At 44.5% G+C, this 22,865-nt stretch overlaps 1 protein-coding gene across 1 annotated transcript in view; it reads left to right on the forward strand.

Moving 5' to 3' along the window:
• Positions 1-22,865, forward strand: part of KIF6 (kinesin family member 6) — a 344,907-nt gene that overhangs the window by 260,649 nt on the left and 61,393 nt on the right. Inside the window, exons 14-15 of the mRNA XM_053602779.1 lie at positions 6,696-6,804; positions 14,796-14,851. Coding sequence (XP_053458754.1) covers positions 6,696-6,804; positions 14,796-14,851 — 165 coding nt within the window. The remainder of the gene's footprint in view (positions 1-6,695; positions 6,805-14,795; positions 14,852-22,865) is intronic.

A 22,865-nucleotide genomic window follows, 5' to 3' on the forward strand; every position in this document is an offset into this window, starting at 1 on the left:
CACAAAAAAGTTAACTGTGGTATGAACTATATCAGCTATGTTAAATAATGAATTTTTACTAGGGAAGAAATGGTATGGACAGTAAAATTTTAAGCACTTAAAATTTTCATAACCTTTCATAATAAAGTTTAATAATAGGTTTATTAATTGAATTTAATTAGTTAAAACTTTTTGGTTTGTGTATATACAAATACAACATTTACAATAAATAAAATATTTGAAATTTAAAAAAAAAGAAAAAGAAATGAGTAAGGGCACCGGCCCCATATACCGAGGGTGGTGGGTTCAAACCCAGCCCCGGCTGAACTGCAACCAAAAAATAGCCGGGCATTGTGGCGGGCGCCTATAATCCCAGCTGCTCTGGAGGCTGAGGCAGGAGAATTGCTGAAGCCCAAGAGCTAGAGGTTGCTGTGAGTCCTGTGACATCATGGCACTCTACTGAAGGCGGTAAAGTGAGACTCTGTCTCTACAAAAAAAAAAAAAAAAAAGAAAGAAAGAAATGAGTAAGAGACCAGTGCCCAAGAATTTGGACGCTACTGTTTTCAGAACCTAACTCCCTGTCTAATTCTGAAAGCCCATTGTTGTCTGCCATTTCTCCCTGGGTACTCTGATCACTCCCAAAAATCCAAAAGAGGACACACCTTTGGGACTTGTAAATATTTTCCATCTAACTTACAACCTGAATAGCAATGTTGAGTTTTGGGGACTAAGACTCAGAAACTACTATCCTTGAGGTTTTGAATGGCCCCCTAACTCAACAAGCCAGCAGGCTTCTCTCTGTCACTCAGATTTTCTGGAATTCAGTGCTGGTATCTGACTGAATTTTGCTAAAAGCAAGCAACAAAGAGCTAGAAGTGAGCATAGCAAGGCAGAACTCCTAAGGTCTGAGCTCTGATGAGGAGCTGAGTCTGACAGAGTAAACGAAGTTGGAAGGTGGTAAAATTCTGTCCCCCGTACAGTTCCTGATAGACAGTTGTCAACAAATTATGAAATGTTTCACTCAGTTAAATGAGAAAACAGAAACTTAAGGAAGTTTAAAAAATAAATAAAAAAAATTATGAAATGTTTCTTTGCTAGTCCTAAAATAGTGATACCTGCAAAAGTACAGTCCTGGGTCACTAAATGCCTGGGATATATTCTGAGGAATGCATCATTAGGCAATTTCGTTGTCGTACAAACGCCATAGATTCCACTTACACAGCCTGGACTGGATAGCCTACCACACACCTAGCCTATATGGGACAGCCCATGGCTCCTGGGCTACAAACCTGTACAGCACGTAGGCAATTGTAATACAGTGGTGTTTGCATATAAATAAGCATATAGTAAAATACAATGTAAAAGATAAAAACTGGTACGCCTGTGTTGGGCACTTACCATGATTGGAGCTTATAGGACTGGGAGTTGCTCTGCGTGCGTCAGTGAGTGGTGAGTGAGTGTCAAGGCCTAGGATATTACTGTTCACTGCTGTAGACTTTATAGACACCCGACACTTAGGCTACATTTATTTTAAAATTTTTCTTTCTTCAATAATAAATTAACTTTAGCTTATCATAACTTTTTGATTGTATTAATTTTGTTAACTTTTGACTCTTTTGTAATAACACTTAGCTTAAAACACAAACAAATGTACTGCTACACAAAAATATTTTTTTGCAACCTTATTCTATAAGCTTTTTTTTCTATTTTAAAACTTTTCTTTTTTTCACTCTTTAAACTTTTTTGATTAAAAACTAAGACACAAACACACACATTAGCCCAGGTCTACATGGGGATTGTAAATACCACTGTCGTCCATCTCCACATCTTGTCCTGCTGGAAGGCCTTCAGGGGCAGGTAGAATCTCCTGTGGTAAATTGTTCTTCTTTTGTAACACCTCCTGAAAGACATTCTTGAGGATGTTTTAGAGTTAACTTTTTTAAAAAACATGTAGTGATACATTCTAAAATACTGATTAGAAAAAAAAGCATAGTATAGGAAACACATAAACCAGTAACATAGTCATTTATGATCATCAGGTGTTACGTACTGTCCATAATTGTGTTACTGTGCTTTCATATGACTGGCAACGTCCCAAACACAAGTATTGTGTTGCACTAAGACATTATAATGCCTTACAATGGGACCATGACTATATGTTCAGTCCGTTGTTGACCAAAACATCACTATTCAACCCACGATTATAGTTGTATTCTTATGAAAGCTTCTTGGAGCTGGAATTAATCTCTAATGGATGGCTGCTGAGTATGGTGACATGTAGTGGTGAGAAGGTGGTGTGAAATATCTAAAATCTCACCACGTGGGAGATGAACCTGCACCGTAGCACGATGGTGGAGGCTGAGAACAACAGACCCGTACTTTACTTCCATAGCGTCACAGTACGCTAGAGCAAAAGGAAAAACAGGAAGCCTGTAAAACAGTGGTTCTCAACCTTCCTAATGCCACAGCCCTTTACTACAGTTCTTCATGTTGTGGTGACCCCCCACCAGAAAATTATTTTCGTTGCTACTTCATACAATTCATGCTACCGTTATGAATCGTAATATAAATATCTGATATGCAGGAGACCCCAAAGGGGTCGCAACCCACAGGTTGAGAACCGCTGCTGTAAAACATTCCCCCAGTGATTCATTCGTTCAGAAGACATTTGACTGACTTCCCCCTGTGTGCCAGGTACAACCCAGGTCTTAGAAATATTCCTACAAACAAAACTGGCAAAAATCCCTGCCCTCATGAAGTTTACAAACTCTAGAAATAATAACAGAACATACTAACACATGAAGTAAACAATGGAAATAGTAATCAAAATTCAGGATTCTATTTTTCCGTCATACTATTAAAAAAAAAGTTCAAGGCTTTTCAGACAGAGAGGCACTGAGAAAAGTATGATCTCCTGGGTAAGAGACCCACAACTACCAGGTCATTTTGAGTCTCTGCCCTCTCTGTGCCATACTTTCCCTGGAAATCATGGTCTAAAAGTAGAACTGTCTCTAAAAGCTAGGCAGTTTTCACCCCTTTCAAATCGTTTCTTTAATTTAGCCCCAGTTTCCTCATCTATAAAACAAAATTATTAACAGGGAACATGGAGAGGTTTAACTAAAACAACATACAAGACAACATCTGCTACCATGCTTAGCATGGAGTATGTAAGAAATTCCTTTTTTAATCACACAAAGGTCCTTTCCTTTGGGGAGCAGAACCACCTATGTTAATCATGCTGCCTTTTTATTATTTTTTTTTTTTGTAGAGACAGAGTCTCACTTTATGGCCCTCGGTAGAGTGCTGTGGCCTCACACAGCTCACAGCAACCTCCAACTCCTGGGCCTAAGCGATTCTCTTGCCTCAGCCTCCCAAGTAGCTGGGACTACAGGCGCCAGCCACAACGCCTGGCTATTTTTTGGTTGCAGTTTGGCCGGGGCCGGGTTTGAACCCACCACCCTCGGTATATGGGGCCGGCACCCTACCGACTGAGCCACAGGCGCCGCCCGATCATGCTGCCTTTTTAATCTGCACTCTCCTCTTCTGCCTCCACTGGGGATCTTCTTTCACTTGTCTCCCTGGCAAATGCCCCTCCATCCTTCAGAATCCTTCCAGCTGAAGTCCACGTGCTCTCTCCTCCGTGCAGCCCTGGCCCACACCCCCTGGCAAGTGACCCCCACCCCTCCACCTTGGTTCCCGGGGCTGGACACACACTTCCCCAGCAAGAAGAAACCTCCACTGAACTTGTTTGTTCACTTTTCTTTCTCACTTACTCGACTTTGAACTCTTAAAGCACAAGGATTAAAGCCTTAATCTTGCTTAATTTTATATCTCTGTCACATGCCTAGCACCATGACTGAGATAAATAAATGAATTTATTCCTGAAAGAACAAATAAATGGATGATTGTCTCATTAGCAAGATGAGCTTTCTGTCACTCTATTTGTGACACTTACCCTTTCTCGACTGTGTTGCTCAGGCTGGTCTCAAACTCCTGGCCTCAAGAAATCCTCCCACTTGGGCTTCCCAGTATGCTGGGAATGTAGGCGTGAGGCACTGTGCCCAGACCTTGCCTTGCCTTTTGCCTTCAGCCTGGGGATGCCTCACCTTGGCCTCCCTGCACAGACGCTTAGGAACCAGGTTGACAGGATTATAGCCACCATAATCATGTCCATTACCTGCAGTCACCACTGTCAAAGAACCCAATTCCAGAATACTTTCTCTATGATAGCAGGAATAAAACCAATGTCGTGTTCCTGATGATAAGCCCATGGCACTACAGGACCTCTAAAGGTCTTTTAAATCCCCAAAGTATAAATATTTCCTGTGTAACTTTCCCGTAATATGTATTTTATTAGATTTCCAATCTTTGAAAATTGGTTATTTATGTAGAATACATTATACTTCTGGTTCCCAGATTTCTCAGTGGGACCTCCAAGTTTCTCTACAAAATGAGGCCAAATTCCCTGGACTTATCTCCTCTGTGCATTTGTGTCCTTTCTGGTCCAGTGCCCAGGCCCCCAGACACCTCCGGGAAGGCCCAGAGAGGGGTGTTCAGTCGATTGGAGGTTTTCCCAGGATACTACCGTGACAGTGCCATGGGCTTCAGCATGGCCCTTTCCCGGAACTCTCAGGTGGGCCTATCCACTCAGTACAGAAAGCAGAATTTGAGAGGGAAAAGACCCTGAACCCTGGTCCTTCTTTGCAGCTTTTGAGCAACCCTGGGTCTCCCTGCCCTCACGCCTCTGCTACCTGGTTGGTAGAAGCCTTCTCATCAGCTCCCCTGTAGGAAGCAATTTGGGGATCCTGAGGCAGATCCCAGTGTGGTCTCTGTGAAGCTTTCCTTTTCCCTAACTCTGTTCCAGGCAGAGTCACACCCTCTACCCTCTGTTATCATTTTACCTGGCAGCAAAAGGTGTACATTGTGAAAACTGCACTCAGATCAGGTACAGGGGAGAGTTGTGGGCTCTGCGGGTAGAAAATGCCCTTGCTAATGTCTGTCCTGCAGCAGTGTTCATCTTCCCAAGTCTCACATGAACGGCTTCCCAGGCCTTCCCAGTTCTGCAGTGTGCAGGGCAGATGTGGAGACAAAACTGAGCTGTGCCCATAAAAGGGTGGGGCGTCTTTGCGTGCCTCACCATTCAGACATTCTTCATGGTGCTATTTTTATCAACAGTACTCATTAAATTGGTGTCAGATGGGCCAGTTCAGTTTATCACCCTGGGGATGGGTGATGGGACTCAGTGGGTTTTTCCAGGCAAGAGATGTTGCGTGTGGCCCGTATGGCCTCGCAGCGAGCCTCACTGGCCCTGGATGTGCTCCTAGGGCAATAAGAGCAGGGCTCTCACCACTCCCACTGCATTCTCAAGCTGATTTACTTAACAGGCATATGTTGAGCACCTTCTAAATGTTATTGAACAAGACACTAGGAACTATAAAAAATATTATCTCTACCGCCTGAGAACCTTGCATTTGACCAGAAAGGATTGTCATGTGAAGGGACAGTGTCCTCTGGGCTGCGCGTGTTGCAGATGTATTGATAAGCAACGCGGTGGAGGGAGGATTTGTTCTGCCTGGGCTTTGGGGAGAGCTCCATGGAGGTGGCAACGTCCAGCCAGGGCTTCAAAGATTAGTGTTACTAGATGGAAACATAGGAAAAGGCTTCCAGGGCAAAGGAACCAAGGGCAGAAGTATAAAAAAAAGACTGTAGATGCATCCAAAATTCAGCTGTGAATTTAATTCTCACTGAGGGGTCCCAGGCACCCACCTACACTAAGAGCTTGTGAGGAAGGGAGCCTGGTGCCAGAATCCGACCTGGCTACTCCAAGGGTCTTGGCTATTCTGACTGTAGGCACCAGAATTTGATTTCTGAGCCAGGCCTGGCTGTAAGTGTTGGCTTTTTTTTTTTTTTTTTTTTGCAGTTTTTGGCCAGGGCCGGGTTTGAACCCACCACCTCCAGTATATGGGGCCAGTGCCCTACTCCTCCAAGGCACAGGCGGCACCCTGTAAGTGTTGGCTTTTAGCGGGAATAGCAATGCAGGCATTAAAGTTAGACATAAATGAGGGACCCCTGCCATGGTCTGCTTATGGTTGTTGTGCTTGAGAACCTCATTCCTGAGTAAGAACCAAGGCCTCTCACTAACCACAGGGAACAAGGATGAATCATTGTATGTATATATATAGACTAAGAGCAGAATTTTCTAGATTCTCTATCTTTCAGTTCAGATTATAATTTTTTTATCTAAATTCCTGGGAATTCAGAGTGACGTTTAACAGAAAACCAAAACAGCACATAACAGGGAAACAGAGAGATGGGGCACTGCGTGACGGCAGAAGGTGTATCTGCAGACGTCCTGGGCAGTCCTGGGCAACAAGAGGGGCACCACGTGATGGGAGAAGAGGTATTTGTAGACGTCCTCGGCAGTCCTCAGCAGTCCTCGGCGCTCTGGTTTTCATTTCCTCTGTCCAAACATTCCAAACCCACCCTCCACAAGTCACATGGACGTGCAAGCACAGCCCTGTGGGGTGCAGCGGGTGTCACTGCGAGGGCCTTCGTGGCAGGTTGGTGGCCAACTGGAAGAGCCTGCAGCCACCTGTCTGGTCAGAACAGAGGGACTCTCGGAGCTAGGGCTGGCTTTGTGCTCTGACTAGAGTGACAATGAAATTAATAGGATCCTGATGCTGTGACTGAGGCCATTTCTCTGTGTCTTCAAATAGGAATGAGAGAGGAAATGTCATTAGGATGCCAGGAGGCTTTTGAAGTCTTCAAGAGGGACCATGCTGACAGTGTTACCATCGAAGACAACAAGCAGATTCTGAAACAGAGGTAAGGCAATCTCAGAGAGCAGCTGGCCTCCAAGGCTTGGCCAGGCCAGCCTGCAGGACATCTGCTACACTGAGCTTCCTGATCTGCCCAGCCTAGTTGTGCAAGAAAGGCATGGCATTTATTTAGTTTTGCATTTAATTTTGTTCAGCCTGTCACGATTCTGTCTCATGTGTAGAAGCCTCACCGTGCTGGTACTACTGAGGAAAGCGACCTTAGGGCTAGTTCTGTTACTGACAGTATCAGTATGATATACAATTCTCACATCATACATTGTCATCAGCCTGTGATGTTGTCAATGTCTCTTACTATTCCAAAGGCAGAGAAACGAAATCTGTGGACCAAATTATATTCTCAGAACTCCAGGCAGTCCAGCTGTTCTAGAGAGCAGTCCTGCTCTTTAGTCGAAGGAAATATGTGCCCGTCTTATGACCCAGGGGCCTTTGGTGTGTTTTGCAGACCAAAATCAGAGCAGGCAGGATCATCTGCTCACCTGTTGTCAAACCAGGCTGCGTTCTGGATCCCTTCAGAAAAAACTTAGAGGTGTATTGTTTGTTTCCACTGCTGTGTGAATTAGATGGGTATCCTCAAAATGTAACAAACAGAAAGACTGCCAAATGTGTGGGGCCTGGAGCTCAGAAAAAAGTATTATAGACTGTGAGCTCTGGTATGTCACATGTGACTCTGGATCTTAGCAGCCCGTAAATTTTCAAGGACCATTTGTTGAATTAAAGTGAGATCCAGGTTGGAAGAGTCATATGCTTATAAATGGTAATTCAAGGAAGCCTAAGAAATAGACAAGCTTAGAGGGGAAAACCTCAGGGTCAAAGCCTTTCAAGGGAGAGGGAGAGGAGGCCCTGATGGAGACTGAGGAGCCGCGGGGGAGAAGAGCAGCAGAACCAGGAGGAAGTAATATCCCCAGAGCCAAGAGGAGAGGTGGCTCCACTCAGCAGCAGCTTGTCAGTGGTGCCCGATGTTGCAAAGAAAGAAGCAGGAGGGAGCTGGGAGGCGCACGTGGATTTGCCACTTAGTGGTTGGAGGGTTGGGCAGGAAGGAGCAAGGTAGAAGAACGTGAGGGAGCAGAGAAAGAGCGTGAACAATGCATTCAAAAAGTTTGTGATAGAAGAAAAACATTTTTAAAAAGATCAATGACGTAGCTTAAGGAGAAGGGAAGTTGGTTTCAGGATGGGAAAGAAAGAATTGGCCAAGACTATGTGCCACAGAAGCAAGCCAGTGGTAAGAGAAACAGGAAAAGCTGAGCAACCCAGCAAGCTTCCAGAAGACAGGTGGGGAGGGAATCAGCAGCTCTGGAAGGAAACATGAGTGGAAAAACAAATCAAGATGGGGCTGACACTGGTGCATTTGGAAGTGAAGGGAGAAAATAAAAGATGACTTCTATTTTTTCTGTGAAAAAGGAATTGAGGTAGAATAAGGGACTTGAGGATGGTGATGAGGGTTTAATATAGCTGCCGCAGGGAACGAAGGCCGAACCAGGAGAAGAAAAGGGAAGGGCAAGGAGAGCGGGCGGTGGGGAGCGCAGCCAAGACTAGCAGAATAGCTTTCATGATTTAGCAGGGGAGATCTCAGATCACCCCGGAATCCAGTGATCCTTTATGACTGTTAGCTCCCCAGAGAACAAGGATTGATTTAGAGTTGCAAGAGGGGACAAAGAGTGGCTCATACATTCCAGGGTACTTAACAGAGGGTTTTTCTTCCCATTTTATCTGTACTCTTTGCTGCCCCCACGGGGAATCCCCAGCCTGTCTAAGCTCTGGCCCCACCGGCGGCAGCTGTTCTCTCTGTCTTTGACAACAGAAATAAGATGCCGGCACTGTAATAGGAGGTTTGCCTCTTGATGCACTAGTGCCTGGGAGCCAGTCCTTACGCTGGATTTTTCAGTAGAGGACAACTGCATTTCAAAATCGCTGCATTTTCCAGACATGACACATCCTCATAATGCATAATAATATGCAGAGAGGCTGGAAACTCCATGCTTGGCAAACACCAGTGCCCAGCCACTGCTAGCTAACTTTCTTTTGTGTCAAATGTTTCTTAGAAATTGAATCCCTCGTCACAGAGTTCCATCAAACAACAATAGAAGGAATAAATGGGGAGATTGACTGCAATTGGAAATGAAAGTATCGATAAGGTGATCTAAACAAAGAAAAGCAAGAAAAGTGCCCCTTCCCTTTGTTGGATCCTTCTGACATAGAATAGAACAAGAATCTAAAACCAGAGGAAAACTGGACCAAGTGTGGAGAGAAACTGGACCAAGTGTGGAGAAACTGGACCAAGTGTGGCACCATCTGGAAGTAACGCCCATAACAAATAGGAGTTCCCTGGTTCCTATTAGACTTCAATTTTGACCTGTATTATTTTTCCATTTGTTTTCTGTATTTACACCTTGTCTGCTGAACTAGAATTATAAACTCTGAAAGTAGAGATTAGATTAGAATCTTATCAGCATCCCTGTAATTTTTAAAATGATGCTGGCCACAAAAAGGGTTCTCAAAAAAACACTTTTTGTTTGGGAATGATAATTTGAAATTGACTTGGAGAAATCTTAGCAGCCAAGAAAACTGCTTGAGAATGCTTACCGCTTCCCAGAAGCATGAGAATGCAGCAGCAAGCTTCTCTTTCTTTGCAGTTTTCGGCCAGGGCCGGATTTGAACCACCACCTCCGGTATATGGGGCCAGTGCCCTACAAGCAAGCTTCTTGAGAGTCAGGGAAGGAACTGCAGCCAGGGGACAAGAACGGGCAGCCATCATGCTGGGGGAAGAGGTAACACAGTCATCGGCATAAAGTGGAGCAGCCCAGGTTCATGTGCAGGTTTACAGAGGAAGGAAATGTCAAAGTAGAGGCCCAGTCTCCTGTCCTCCTCTCTGAAGGAAAAGAGCATTGAATGTTTACTCTACGGAAAGTCACCATATTAAGTTAGTTACTTATGATAAGAACACTAGGAAGGATGTTGTAGGAGCAACATTATTTTTCCCACTGGCCTAAAGAAACACTTTTGGCTGATGTGACAGGGAATGTGAGCGCAAAGGCTCTTAGGGACTGAGTGGCCTGTGGACACCAATTCCTCTCTTTTGCCTCTAGATTAAAGCTGCTATTGTCCTGTTCCTCAGTGACTTTGGGGGGTCCTAACTGCCCTGGGGCAGAGCCATATGCTTTTCCCATGATGATGGAAGCTCTAACTGAAGCTTACCAAGGGCAGGATGGGATTCTTTCAGGAGCTGGTCTTGTGCATTAGATACATGAGATTCTACCTTAATCCCCCCCATTTTCCCACACCCTCTGGAGATGGGAAACTTGACCACTGCCCAATCTGATCCTGTGTTTGCTGAGACAGAATTACCATCTGTAGTTACCGCCTCCAGTGCGCAGTCCCACCTGTCCTCACAGCGCAGCGTGTCCCTGCGCTGCTGGGCAGTGCTCATCATTCACACACACGAAACGCATGTGCGCCAGGAGCTTCCACAGCAACCCAGCCCCGAGACGCATCTCAGCCCAGTCTTAGAAACGCGCGATCAGAGCCCCAGCTGCTAAGAAGTGGGGAGGCTCTTGAGCCCCGGCTTTGGCCGCCCAGCCCAGGGCTCTCCACTTGCGCAGGCCGCCTCTGTAACACGCCCACTCACCTGCTTTATCTTCTCTTGTTCTACGAATTTTTATGGACTGTTCACCAGGTGCAAGCCCCTGTTCTAACTCCAGGGATATAAAGGTGAATTAAATAGATGCGGACTCTGTCCTTGGGGAGCTTATGTTGAAAGGAAACAAACCCGTAAACATGCAATTCACTCAAAGTAAGCTATCTGCCAGTGATGGGGAAGTACAGGGTGCGGTGGGGCACGTGGGGTGTCACTCACTGTAGACTTGCACAGTCCTGTAGAACTATCCAGAAGAAGAGACATCACCTCTGAAACTAAGGGGTGAGGTATAAATTATCCAGATGAAGAGAGAGGCTCCAAGCAAAGGGAACATCCCCAAGATGAGAGAGAATAGGACACCTGATAGAACCGAAAGCCACTCACACCAGCCTGGAGAGATGGGCGGACGTGAGGGAAGAAGCTGGAGAAGGCAGCAGATGCCAAGGCAGGAAGAGTCTACCTCACCACACTGAGGAACGGGGCTTCCTCCGGAGGTCCTGGGGAGCCCTTGAGGAGTTTTCAACAGGGGAGTAACAGGATCGGCTCTGTGTTTGTGAAGCACCACGCAGGCCAGAAGTCAAGTAGCGCAAAGGCAGAGGAAGGAGCAGGCAGTGGATGCAACCTTCTGCGAGAGGGATGGCAGCACTCTGCTCTGGGGCTGTGGGAGAGGGAATGAAGCCAGGAGGAAGGCTGCAGGAGATGATGGGCACAGAGCATGGCCGGGACGCCAGCACTGAGTGAAGGGCTAAGGGAAGAGGGGCAAGGGGTGGGGTGCAGGTGACTGGCACGGGCCCTGGGTGAATGATGGCGCCAGGCACTGAGAAAGGAACAACAGAGGGGCCGGGGAGGTGAGCCATTCCTTGTGGATAGAATAAATTTTAGTTATCCGCAGGGCGTCAAACACTGGCCACTAGATTCATGGGTCAGGAACTAAAGCAGGGCTGAGATGGAGATTTGAGAGGTGTCAGCAAAGATAGCAAAGAAGATGCTTGCATGATGAAATGCTGAGGAGAAGGCCTGGGACAACATCAAGAGGATTATCAAGAGGATTATCACCATCCAAGGAACAGCTGCCAAAGAGTCTGCAAGGGACACTGAGAAGGAGCTGCCAGGAAGAGATGGAAAATGACAGGGGAGCCAGAGCCAGGGAAGCCAATGGCCGAGCACTTCCCCAGGGTCTGCACTTCCCCAGCCTCTCCTGTCGCATGAAGAGGGCTAGGGAAGCCAGGCTTGTGAAAGAATGGCCACGGCATTCCTTTCCCTTCCAAGCCCAGTCCTTGCCCCAACCTAGAGAAGTTTCTGTGCAGGTGAACACAGCAGCCTACCAGCATCCACACTGGGACTGCACCCAGCTGTGCTGCACTCCCCAAAGTGAGCCACACAGCTAGTGACACCCTGGTAGGAATGCTTTGGCTCCAGTGGCTCATGGGTTGTCCTGGCTGAAGCATGGGTCCTTCTCCTTGCCCCTTCCCAAAGTGCAGCCTTGCCTGGACAGTGAGCAGCAGCACAGGATACTGTCCAGGGGTGCATTGTGCCCTGGGAAAAGTCAGCACTGGTTCGACCATCTTGGATAGAACTTGGCTCCCTGACCCATCTCATCAGGGAGACATGCATCTTATAGAAGTCAGGAGCCAGCAAAGTCCAGGTGAGCAGAACTTATACTGGGGGCAAGAGGATGGGAGGGCCTGGGGAGTGAGAGAGCCCGGATGGCCAGGGAGATGTGGAGATGCAGGCAGGCCAGGAAGAACATGGCAGCGCCAATGGGGTCACCCTCCTTCTCTCCTCTCTCCTAGGCTCCACCTCTGCTTTTTCATCTCTCCCATGTCCCTTGACACTCTCCCTTTCCCTCTCCTCCCTCGGGGCTGGGCTTTTCGGAGTTTGTCTTGACAACCAGGGATCAGAAACACATGTGGGTGGGGTGGCCTGGAATGATGACAACTTCCAGAGTGAAGGGAAAATGGTCACATGAAGATGGCACAGCCCACAGACCGCACCTCTCCAGCGGGAAAGCCCTTTTTAGCTAAAGAGCCTGGAACAGCTCATGGCTTCCCCCACAGCTCCTGCCTGCTCTAGCCTGGGGCGGCTCTTTGGAGATGGTTGACCACAGCACCAAGCAGCTCCCTCTGCCAGGCCCCTGTGGACATCTGGGTACTGCCAAGGCTGAGAGACTCCGTCCCAGGCCTGTGGGGCTTCTTCAGGCAGTGCCACACTGGGAATCGCCTCTTCTGCTTATAGTAATTTCCCTTCTCTATCTGTATTCTGGTTTTCTCCAACACTGATGTGAATGTCAGCAGTTTTGCAGCCTTGCTCTTGTATTTTCCTTATTCCAAAGAATCTAAACCTTCCAGAACTCTATGGAATGGGTAACAAGAGGAGTCATTCATTGAGCAGTGTGAGACTGTCACATTCTCTTAAGGCTGGGAAGGGATATTGCAGTGACGGAGCAGTCCTCGTCCCTCCCTTAGCAGAACATAGAGCATGTAGATGGCCCTCGTCTTCTGAATGGCCCAAAGCAAACTCAGATTATGCCAGCGGAGACCATCTGAGCTGGTAGAGCCCAAGCACAGTGACCTACAGGTCATGTGAATGTCTGAATTATAGCAAATGAAACCGTGCTTCTCTCCAGAAGGTGACAAGACCTCACTGAGGGGAGAACACACATCATCTTCAACAAGGGAGCCGGGTGAAATCCCAAGAAACCTCACTGAGAGAGAAAACTGAGTCCCTTTCCCTGGAAACTTCCTGTCTACAATTCCAGGCCAAGCAGACAGACTCAAAAAATAGCAATGACATAATTCACACTTCTTTTCCATCAAGCACAGAGCAGTCGTGGCACTCAGGCCTTTGCTTATGTTGTTCCCCTGCCTGGAACGCCCGCCTCTCCCCACTTCCTGTGACAAAATCCTATGCAACTGAAGTATTCAGGGATGAAACAATTTATCTTGGACTTGCTGAGATCCAGCAAGATTAGGAAGAGGGGTGGTGGGAAGAGGAGGGAGCAGATAGTTAAAATAAAATTAGACAATTAGTAAAATCTGATAGTGGGCACGCGGGTTCATTCTACTATTCCATCTTGTGTATATTTGGAAATTTCCATAATAAAAAGTTTTCTAGAAACTCCCATGCATTCACAAAACCCGGGTCCATTCCACCTTGTACATGAAGCTTCCCTGATGACTGCCACTCATGAGTAGACAAGCGGTAACACTAGTCAAATGTCATGACTAGTGTTATCCAAGATAGCACGATGGTTAGACTTAGCCATAGATTATGTATTTTGCTTCATAGGCTTTCAATTTCCTCTTCAATTTCATGGCAGAAAGGAGAGGAAGTGAAACAACTCATATTTTGTAAGGGCACACCCCTTGTAGGGCCCATACCACGCGTCTTTCACATAGGCCATATCCTATACTGCGTCTCCAGCACAAATTGGGACTTACATTAGGTGTCTCAGAAATATCGATGTTAGAAAATACAGAGGAATCATTAACTAAACATCATTGCAACCATCTGGTAGACTGATACGCAGTCATGAACCATAGGAGTATCTCATGATGTAGGGAGAGATTTATAATGCTAAGTGAAAAAAAATCAGGGCATAAAAATCATATATATAGTATGATCTCAGCCCTGTAAAGACTGGCTAGGAAAAAGACTGGATGGATATGTATATAAAATGTGCTTATTTCTGGGTGGGGAGTTATTAGGGATTTTCTTTCTTATTTTTAATTTTCAAAATCCAGTTTAATAATTGTATGCAACAGAAATCAGCAAACCTTTTCTGTAAAGGGCCATGCAGTAACTATTTTCAGCTTTGTAGGCCGTGCAGCTCTGTCACATGTACTCATCGCTGTTGTTGTAGCTTTAAAACAAACAGAGATGATGCATAAATGGATGGACATGGCTGAATTCCAATAAAACTTTATTTACAGAAACAGGTAAGAGGCTGGATTTGTCTTATAACCAGCTGTAGCTTTCCCACCACTGGTATATCACTTTATAATCAAGAAAAAATATATATACTTAAGCCTGTATCCCAATATAGAAACCTTACAATCATGCTTTATTCTGGAACCCTTGTATCATAAAATAAAATAAATAAAGGATAATGAATTAAAGATTATGACAATGAAAATGAAAATTCTATGCTGAATAGAGTAAAATTTCGCTATACCTATAATTACTATAATTTTTCCTTTTAAGCCTAATATATTTTACTTAACTTAGATTTTATTTTATTTCTTTTAATAAAGTTTTATGTTCTATAATATTTTTAGCAACCTTTCAGAAATATTTTTAAAACATAGAATTAACAGAAAAAGTAAAATTTTCATTTTTTCCTCCAGATTTTCTGAAGCAAAATCCCTGGGAGAAAGTATAAATGAAGCAAGACGTAAAATTGGTAAGCAGATGCTATTCTGTGAGCCTCTTTCACTGACCATTCTCCTGGTACAAATCAGGTCACCATGTGCTTTCAAATAGCCAGGAAGCCCAATTCCAGGAGAGCCCCTGCCAGCGAAGCTGCTTTGAGAGCCTTTGCTTGGAAGTTTGTCATCTTTCCTACCACCCATCAGGAAAAGCTTTTTCTTTTGTCTAGAACTTGAACTTTTCATCCTCGTGCAGGCCTGAGCTCTAGCATCCCAAGGACAAAGTTCTGCTTTTCCCTGGTTTTTCAACAGTAGTTCAGCTAGTTATAACCACACGATTACAGTGACATTATTTTGCATTTCAAAAATGCATATCTGTGCCAAAAATGCTAAATATAAGCTTTGGGAAGTGTAAAAGTGTTTCACAGATATGCATTTTTTAGCACTATTCGGTAAGCCAAAGGGAGGATGAGGAGTTTGCAGGGAAGAGAAATGTTCCTGTATTTTCATTAACCTCTAACTGAAACTTAGCACTACCTCACTGGTGAACACAGGCAGCAGACCCCGGAGCACTGGCAGCACCTGTCACCAGTGGACATCACAGATGCTCTCCTATCACGTCACAGTGTGGCGGACATTACAAAATACCTCTGGTGCTCATCGGTACAAATTTACAGTAGTTATTAGATTTATCATTTGTTCTTGTTATTTAATGCATTTATATAAAACCACATCTCAAAAAGGTTTAAAATTTTGATAACTATTGTAATATAATTGGTTTCTCTTAAAACCATCTGTGTTTTATTTTATGCACTAAGATCGTTAGTCTGAGAGTGAGTCCATAGCATCAGACTGCCAGAAGATCCCGGTACAGAAAAAGAAAAGAAAAGATTACAAATCCCTTTCTGTGCCTGAATCCCGGAACACTATAAAGCTACAAGAAAAGGAGTGTGTGCATTTTTCCAGAGGTATCGGTAGCTTCTCCAATTCTCAAGGGGCTCAATGACCCAAACCAAGGTGGAAATTGCTTCTAGGCTGCTGCCCCATGGATACTGTCGGACTTCAGGCAGGAGAGCAGACACCTGCTGAACAAGGCAGTGATGGCTTACCTGGCTTGAGTCACCTGGAAGGCACAGTAAGGAAAGGGGAAGCAGATCTCTGTGCACCCGGGGCCAATTTGTCAGGATTGTCTGACCTCAGGGTACCCAATAGTCCATTTTCATATTTGGAGGGACTAGAGGGAAACACCTTTTATAAACTGCTTCTCTCTAAGAAATAATACAGAGTTTTGTTCTTGAAAAATATCTAAGTCTATAAATCAAAATAAAATGGTTTCAACACTGAGGAAATAGACTAATGGTGTAAGGCACCGATTGACAATACTAATGTACTTAGTTTTTACTCTGAGTACAATGAGTATAATTATAAATTCTCTATAATTTTGGTGCAATAACATACGCAGTTTGTCACCTTCTCAGGATTAGGCAGGCTGGAGGCTGCTCTACACGGTGTAGGTCGTGTGCTGCCCACAAGCCGGGGGCCTCCTGAGTAAGAGCTATAATCCATCTGCCCAGAGTGGGTGTCTGGTATTCACACACAGAGTCTAAATATGCTAGCAGAAGCCCTGGGCAAGTAAATTTTTGTTTTTTCCAAAATACAAATAGAATTTACACTGATGGAAACTCAGATCTGAGATGTGATTTTCCCAAATTTTGAATGTAAAGAGGAACATTCTTAAAAAGGGGCAGTGGCACAGTGGCGGGTTGCAGTCCTCCTTTGAATTTGGAGTAGGGGAAAGACATTTCCAGAATGTCTTGCTAGCTTTTCTACTGTTTGGTGTTTTTTGATGTTGAGATTTGAGCTTCCATTGCTACTGAGAAAGTGGTTAATTCATAGGTGCTAATGAAGCCAATGTCAGCCTTCACTTTATGCAGACAGCAAACTAAGACCCATCTCTTGGCCACCAACTTTTCAAATTGTGTTCTTGATGCAAAGGCGCCCAGGTGAAAAGATCATTGAAACCGAGCCCCATCTAATAAGCCCCTCACAGCACTCGACCCCAGAGATGTTAGCCCACCAGCATGCATCTCAGACACCAGGATGAAATTAAGGAGGTATAAGGCAGAACTTGTGTGTATATTTTAAATTTCCAAGGCAACCTTGAAGGAAACTAGTTTTGGGAAATTTATGACATCACTGAGAGCTTTTTTTCCTAAGAAAAAATTAAATCAAATGGAATTTGCAGTCCCCAAGGAGTCCTTTAGGGAATCCAGTAGTCAGGAGGCAGAAGCATGGCACAGATATACCATGATAGGCCTGGGATGGGGATTCGTTACACTATCAAACTGTGCCGCATCCAACCTCTGGACCCTGAAGCACGGTTGGGATGGAGCATGCATGGTGTCGGCCTGCAGTGAGGGACCAAAGCCTGTATTTGTGAACTACAAATAAGCCAGCCCAGATGTTCAGGTCACCGCTGCCTCCTCGGGTAATTTGTTTTTCCTCAGACATCGTAATCTAGAGCTGCCTCTTAAGTTTCACTCTCAAAATCCTTAAAGGCTGTCAATTCTTTAGCGACCACATAATATTCTAATTTTTACACAGTGTAATCAGCCAATCAAAACTTTCTGTATTATTTTCATTTCTTATAAGTAGACAGCCCAAACAAATAAACTGGTGCCATGAACTTCTTTTTGTACTTCTCTATATACCATTTATATCAATCCTGACATTTAAACAAGTCTAAATCAGAAATGGAACAAGTAACCAATTTAGAACCAATTTTTTAGTAACCAATTTTTGTTTAGAAAAATAACAAGGCCTTTGTTTCTACAGGGAGAGCCATTTTTGTTGTATTTACCTTTATGCAGAGCATTAGGTTGCTTTTCGTCATCCGGGCTACATTTTGAACACATTCATACACACCCTATTTCCATCCATCATGTCTTTAAAAATGAGCCCAAACTGTGAGAAAAGTAGACTGTTTTCAAGGCAGTGGCACAAACCGGGCGCCTTTTCACTTACTGGAACTGGCGTTAGTCTTTCTACATCAGTTTTCTACCACTGGCTGTACTGTCTTTGGCAACAAAGGACAATGAATGGCCGTTCGCTGGCGTCAGGCCCACTCCTGGGCCAGTCCCAGAGCCAACTGCTTTGGAAGCAGGTGAAAAGAATTTAATGACAACTCTTGGCACCTCTTCATGCCTCCACAGACCCCTCCAGCCTAAATGAAAACTCACATCACAGGAGGCTGCACAGAGGGTTTTCAGGGAGGCACTGAGCAATGGATTCAAAAATCATAGGGAATGTTCTAGAAGAAGCCATTAGTGAGAGGAGAAGAAAAAAAACCCAAACAGTAGAAAAGCCAGCAAGACATTCTGGAAGTGTCTTTCCCCTACTCCAAATTCAAAAAAGGACTGCAACCCGCCACTGTACGACTGCCCCTGTTTAAGAATGTTCCTCTCGTACATTCAGGATTTGGGAAAATCACATCTCAGATCTGAGTCTCCATCAGCAGAATAAGGAGAACGCTTTTTTCTGTACTCAGTGTTCACCTGAGCGTTACTTTTGGACCTGCCTCCTGTATGCTGGCTTCTCATATCTTATCCCAGAGTAAGGAAAAGGCAGCATCCAAATTGATTTGCTAGCATGTGATGATGTAGTGAATCCTCTTGTTACCGTTGTTGCCAGCTCTGAATGAGAAGACAACAGCAGCCTCCACCCTTTACTGAGGACTTACCCAGTGCTGGCTGAGAACTTGATACATGCTGTCTCATTGAACCCTCACAGGGCAGAGACATGGCCTGTAAAGTGGGCATTACCATCTATCATAGATCCTAAGACACGCAGTTTTTACTCTCCTAACAGCAGTGCCATCAGCAGGCATGAACCATCCCATTTGGCCATTTTTTCAGATTTTAAAAACTTGTGTATTGATAATTGGTCTTACAGTGATGTGGTCTTAAATTTGATGAAATATGGTGCTTTTATTATTTTACGAATTTTTTTAGATGGAGTTTCAGTGGCTTAGTAAGTGGCCAAGCTGTAATTATAATCCATTTCTGGAAATATGATCCATTTTTATATACTATCTCTACAAATTCAGATTTACCTGACTCTGACACTGTCTTCCAAGTTTAAAATCTCACCAAGCTATTACTCAGTCTTCCTGCTTTGGCCTTTATCCTACTTGATACGCCCAACTAAAGGATCAAAGTAGGCCCTGGCTCAGGGGCTTTGAGCATCGGCCCAGAACATTAGCAGGGCCTTTCGAGGTCATCTTTGGCTCACCGGAGCCCAGGTGTGGGAGCAAGCAGGACTAACTCCCAGCCTGCCCTGGCCCTCCATCCCAGGGGTGCCACTTCAGGTTTGCATCTGCCCAGAGGAAGCACGCTTTTTTCTAGTTTGCAAGTGTCCTCTGGACTTGCAGCTGCCCTGATAGTATTCACTCTCCCACATGGTTTTGACTATCATTTTCAGTGGTTTGGAGAACAGAAATAAAGGGCTGTATTTTCAGGCTTTATACAATTCCAGCTAAGTGGGTTTACTGATGCTTCAGAAAACACCAGAGAATGAAAAGCATAAGCTTAGATGAGGTTTCGTAGGAAGGGTGTAATGTAGTGTTTATGTTTAAACACTCCAGACAAGGACTGGAGAAAACCCAGTGAGGGGCAATCATAGAGGTCATCAGCAACCAGTAAATTGAAAAGTGCCACCAGAAAGTAAAAATACACTATACTCTCAAAAGCAAGAAATGCAAAAGCCGAGATGTCATTGTTTCCGTCTGCCCAGTATTTCCATGCCTGCATTGCATTGCTTTTCCTCAGTAACTCCAGCTCTCTATAAAAAGAGAGATGGTTCAGAGAAAGGCAGCTATAAGTGATGATTAGAAAGTTAAAATCGATTTTTGCTTTATTAAGTGACTCTCCACATATTTATTTTAAATAACAAGCTCTGCTACTGCATTAGAGTATGCAGTTTGATTTTTTAATTATATTTATCAAAAAATTTAAATAATTTGCACCTAACTTGAATTAGTCAGGACATTTGACTATGAGCATAAAAGTCACATGTAACTGGGAAATCTAAAGAGTGTAGCTGGCTTCAACTACCTCTCTCTCCTCTGTTCTCTCTCCCCATCTCAGTTGTGCTTGACCAAGTTGTCTGACAGCCTTTCCCCAGTTAGTGACAAAATGATCCTGGAAACTCCAAGTTTACATGTTCTGTAGAATTCATAACTCCAGTAAAAAGGATCTTTCCTAACAATGTTAGCAGAAGTCCCTGGAGGGAGGAATGATTGAGTTGGCTGAAGGCGTGTGCCCACCTCCAAACCAATCCCTACATCAAAAGGATTTATTAATTTGCCATGGTGGATGTTCTATTACAGACAGGAACTCGTAAACCACCTCCATCCATGTCACCTTCTACCAGGGAACAAACTACATTAGTTGCTGAACAGCTGATAAATGGGCATCTCCAAGTGCAAAGGGAATCAAAACGAAGAGAAGTAAAGGGTTTTGAGAGCCAAGTTCTCGCAGTCATGGTGAAGCCTCACAGGACGTCCATTAGCCACAGGAGTGGACATGCCAGGAGTGGTTACAGTCCTGGGTCCAATCTCTGTCTCCTCTGGACAGTGTTTATTTGCCATGGCCCACCTGACTCATCTATTTCTCAGGCTGACCAGCCCCCTTCTGCATACAATACCCATTTTTCCAGATAAGATAAGCACCATTTGTTAGGTTTCTTCTTATTAAACCATAATCCCACCCCTGCCGCTCAAGGATGAGTGACCCCAAATCACTTTAATAGTATTTTGAGTCACAGGAACAATCACTTTTAGTTTGGATCTTTTGATTTTTAGAAATAGAAAGCTAGTTGAGCTAGCTGAGGCTTAGGGTACTCGTGTGGTGATGATGACAAGTGTCTTATCAAGAAATAATAAGATCTAGGGCTCCTCCCGTCTGGAATGGGAACTGGAGCCATGACCTGGGGAGCCATCAGGAACAGGTGACCCAAGTCTGTGCCTCCCTTGGCACCCCTTGCCCACTCTGTGTATGTCTGCCCTGGCCACCTGCTGGCGTTGTTGACCATACAGCCCACTGTCTCATGGCTTTGTTTGGCACTGGTCCCAACGGTACCCAAAAAACACCTTTAATATTTTGAAGGTTCCCCAAGACTACCAAGCTAATTATTTGCTTGTTTCTTAGCTCAAAGCTCTGAGACGGGGAACTTGACTATCCCAACTTATGTTTTTAGGCCTTCAGGACTGTAGCTACTAGCAGGCTTAATTAAGAATGTGCTATCTTTGGATCAAAAACCAAACACTGGTCCAGGAAGGTGTGGCCAGAACAGAAGAGAGGTCTTGTATGTCAGAAAGTGGCTGCCTGGACAGCAAAGGTGTGGCAGGAAGGGTTCTCCTTTAAAAAGAGAACAGGTAGAGGAGGCACAGTGATTAACATCTGGCATCCTCTTGGTCATATCTCATGGAAAGCTGTGTCAAGATTTTTTCTGGTTCAACTTTAATAAGGAGACATAAATTCCTTAATTTCCAGGTTCTCAAAGAAGCACCTTACCATTATACCAACAATAACGTGACTAGTCTTTGTAAGGTACATTATAATTTACAGGTGCATTACTATTTTCACATAGTCCAATCCATTGCTGTTTTCCTTTATGAGTTCCTCCATTGCTTTTATACTTCGAAACAGTCATTGTAACAATACTGATGGTGAGTTGCTCATTGCCAAGTATCCATTTAATACTTTCCCAAATTTACTTGTAGGGTTTTTTATTGTTTCATTTTTCACACTCAATTTATTTAGGATTTATTGTAGAATATTGTCTAAGCTGAGGCTCTAAGTTGAATATTTTTCAAATAACCAATTTTCCTAACACCTATTTTGTTTTAATGAAATGCCTTAAAATAAAATGCCTTCCCCTTATAGAAGAGTCATTTCAGATTTTCAGAAGGCAGCCTATGCATTCTAATCTCTAGCAATAATGTATATCCTTGACATGATCATTTTCATCCAACTATTTCAAAAATAACTTTGCCAGCAGATACTATTATTTAAGTATCAGAATAACCCTGCAGAAAAGTGGCAACTTTATGTAAACCAGGAAACTCATGGATGCAGAACCAGAGGGGTGTATCTGTAAGTGGGTGGTCCCTCTAGGCTGAGGGCTCTCTCAGCACTTACTAAAAAGAAAGAGATTATCTTTAAATACACCAGCAGGAGCTGGGCTCACCCTACTGATTTGCCAAAGGAAGATAGTTGGTAACACGTCGTTTTACTTCTAAGGAGGGAAAGTGTGTTTCATTGTCTCACATTGATTAGAGGGGTGAACAATCATAGCCTGGGCAAAAGTGGGGTTGGGGGAGCTTATAAGGGATGCTGAACAGAGAAGAGCTACAAATAGCAGAGGGTTTTTCTGTATCTAGTATTGACCACTCTGAAAATGAGTCACTGCTGAAATACACCAAGAGCTTTTAAAAACAGAGAACACACAGGGTGGGGATAGCCCTTCCCTTGTAGCAACCATTCCACTCGGGTGGAGACATCTTCAATTTGGTGCTGGTTTCACATGGTAACATCACCTGCTGGACCAAACCGGCTCTCTAACATTGTGGACCCCAACCCCTGGGCCAGAACCACTACTGGTCCGTGACCTGCTTGGAACTGGGCCACACTGCAGAAAGTGAGTGGTGAGTCAGCAAAGCTTCATCTGTACTTACAGCCGCTCCCCGTCATTCACATCACCACCTGAGTTCTGCCTCCTGTCACATCAGAATGGCTTTAGATTCTCACGGATGTGCTGAGCCTATGGTGAACTGTGCATGTGCAGGATCTAGGTTTCAAGCTCTTTATGAGAATCTAATTTCCTGCCCCCCTCTGTGGAAAAATTGTGTTCCATGAAACCAGTCCCTGGTGCCTAAAACATTGGGTACCATTGCTTTAACACACAATCTGTAGCACAGCTTATTTACGCAAGCCTTAAAGTGTGCATGAGCAGCCCCATGACAAGCTGTGTTCACTGATGCACTGACCT

The sequence above is a fragment of the Nycticebus coucang genome, chromosome 9 (genome assembly GCF_027406575.1).
Source record: "Nycticebus coucang isolate mNycCou1 chromosome 9, mNycCou1.pri, whole genome shotgun sequence".
Classification (NCBI taxonomy): domain Eukaryota; kingdom Metazoa; phylum Chordata; class Mammalia; order Primates; family Lorisidae; genus Nycticebus; species Nycticebus coucang.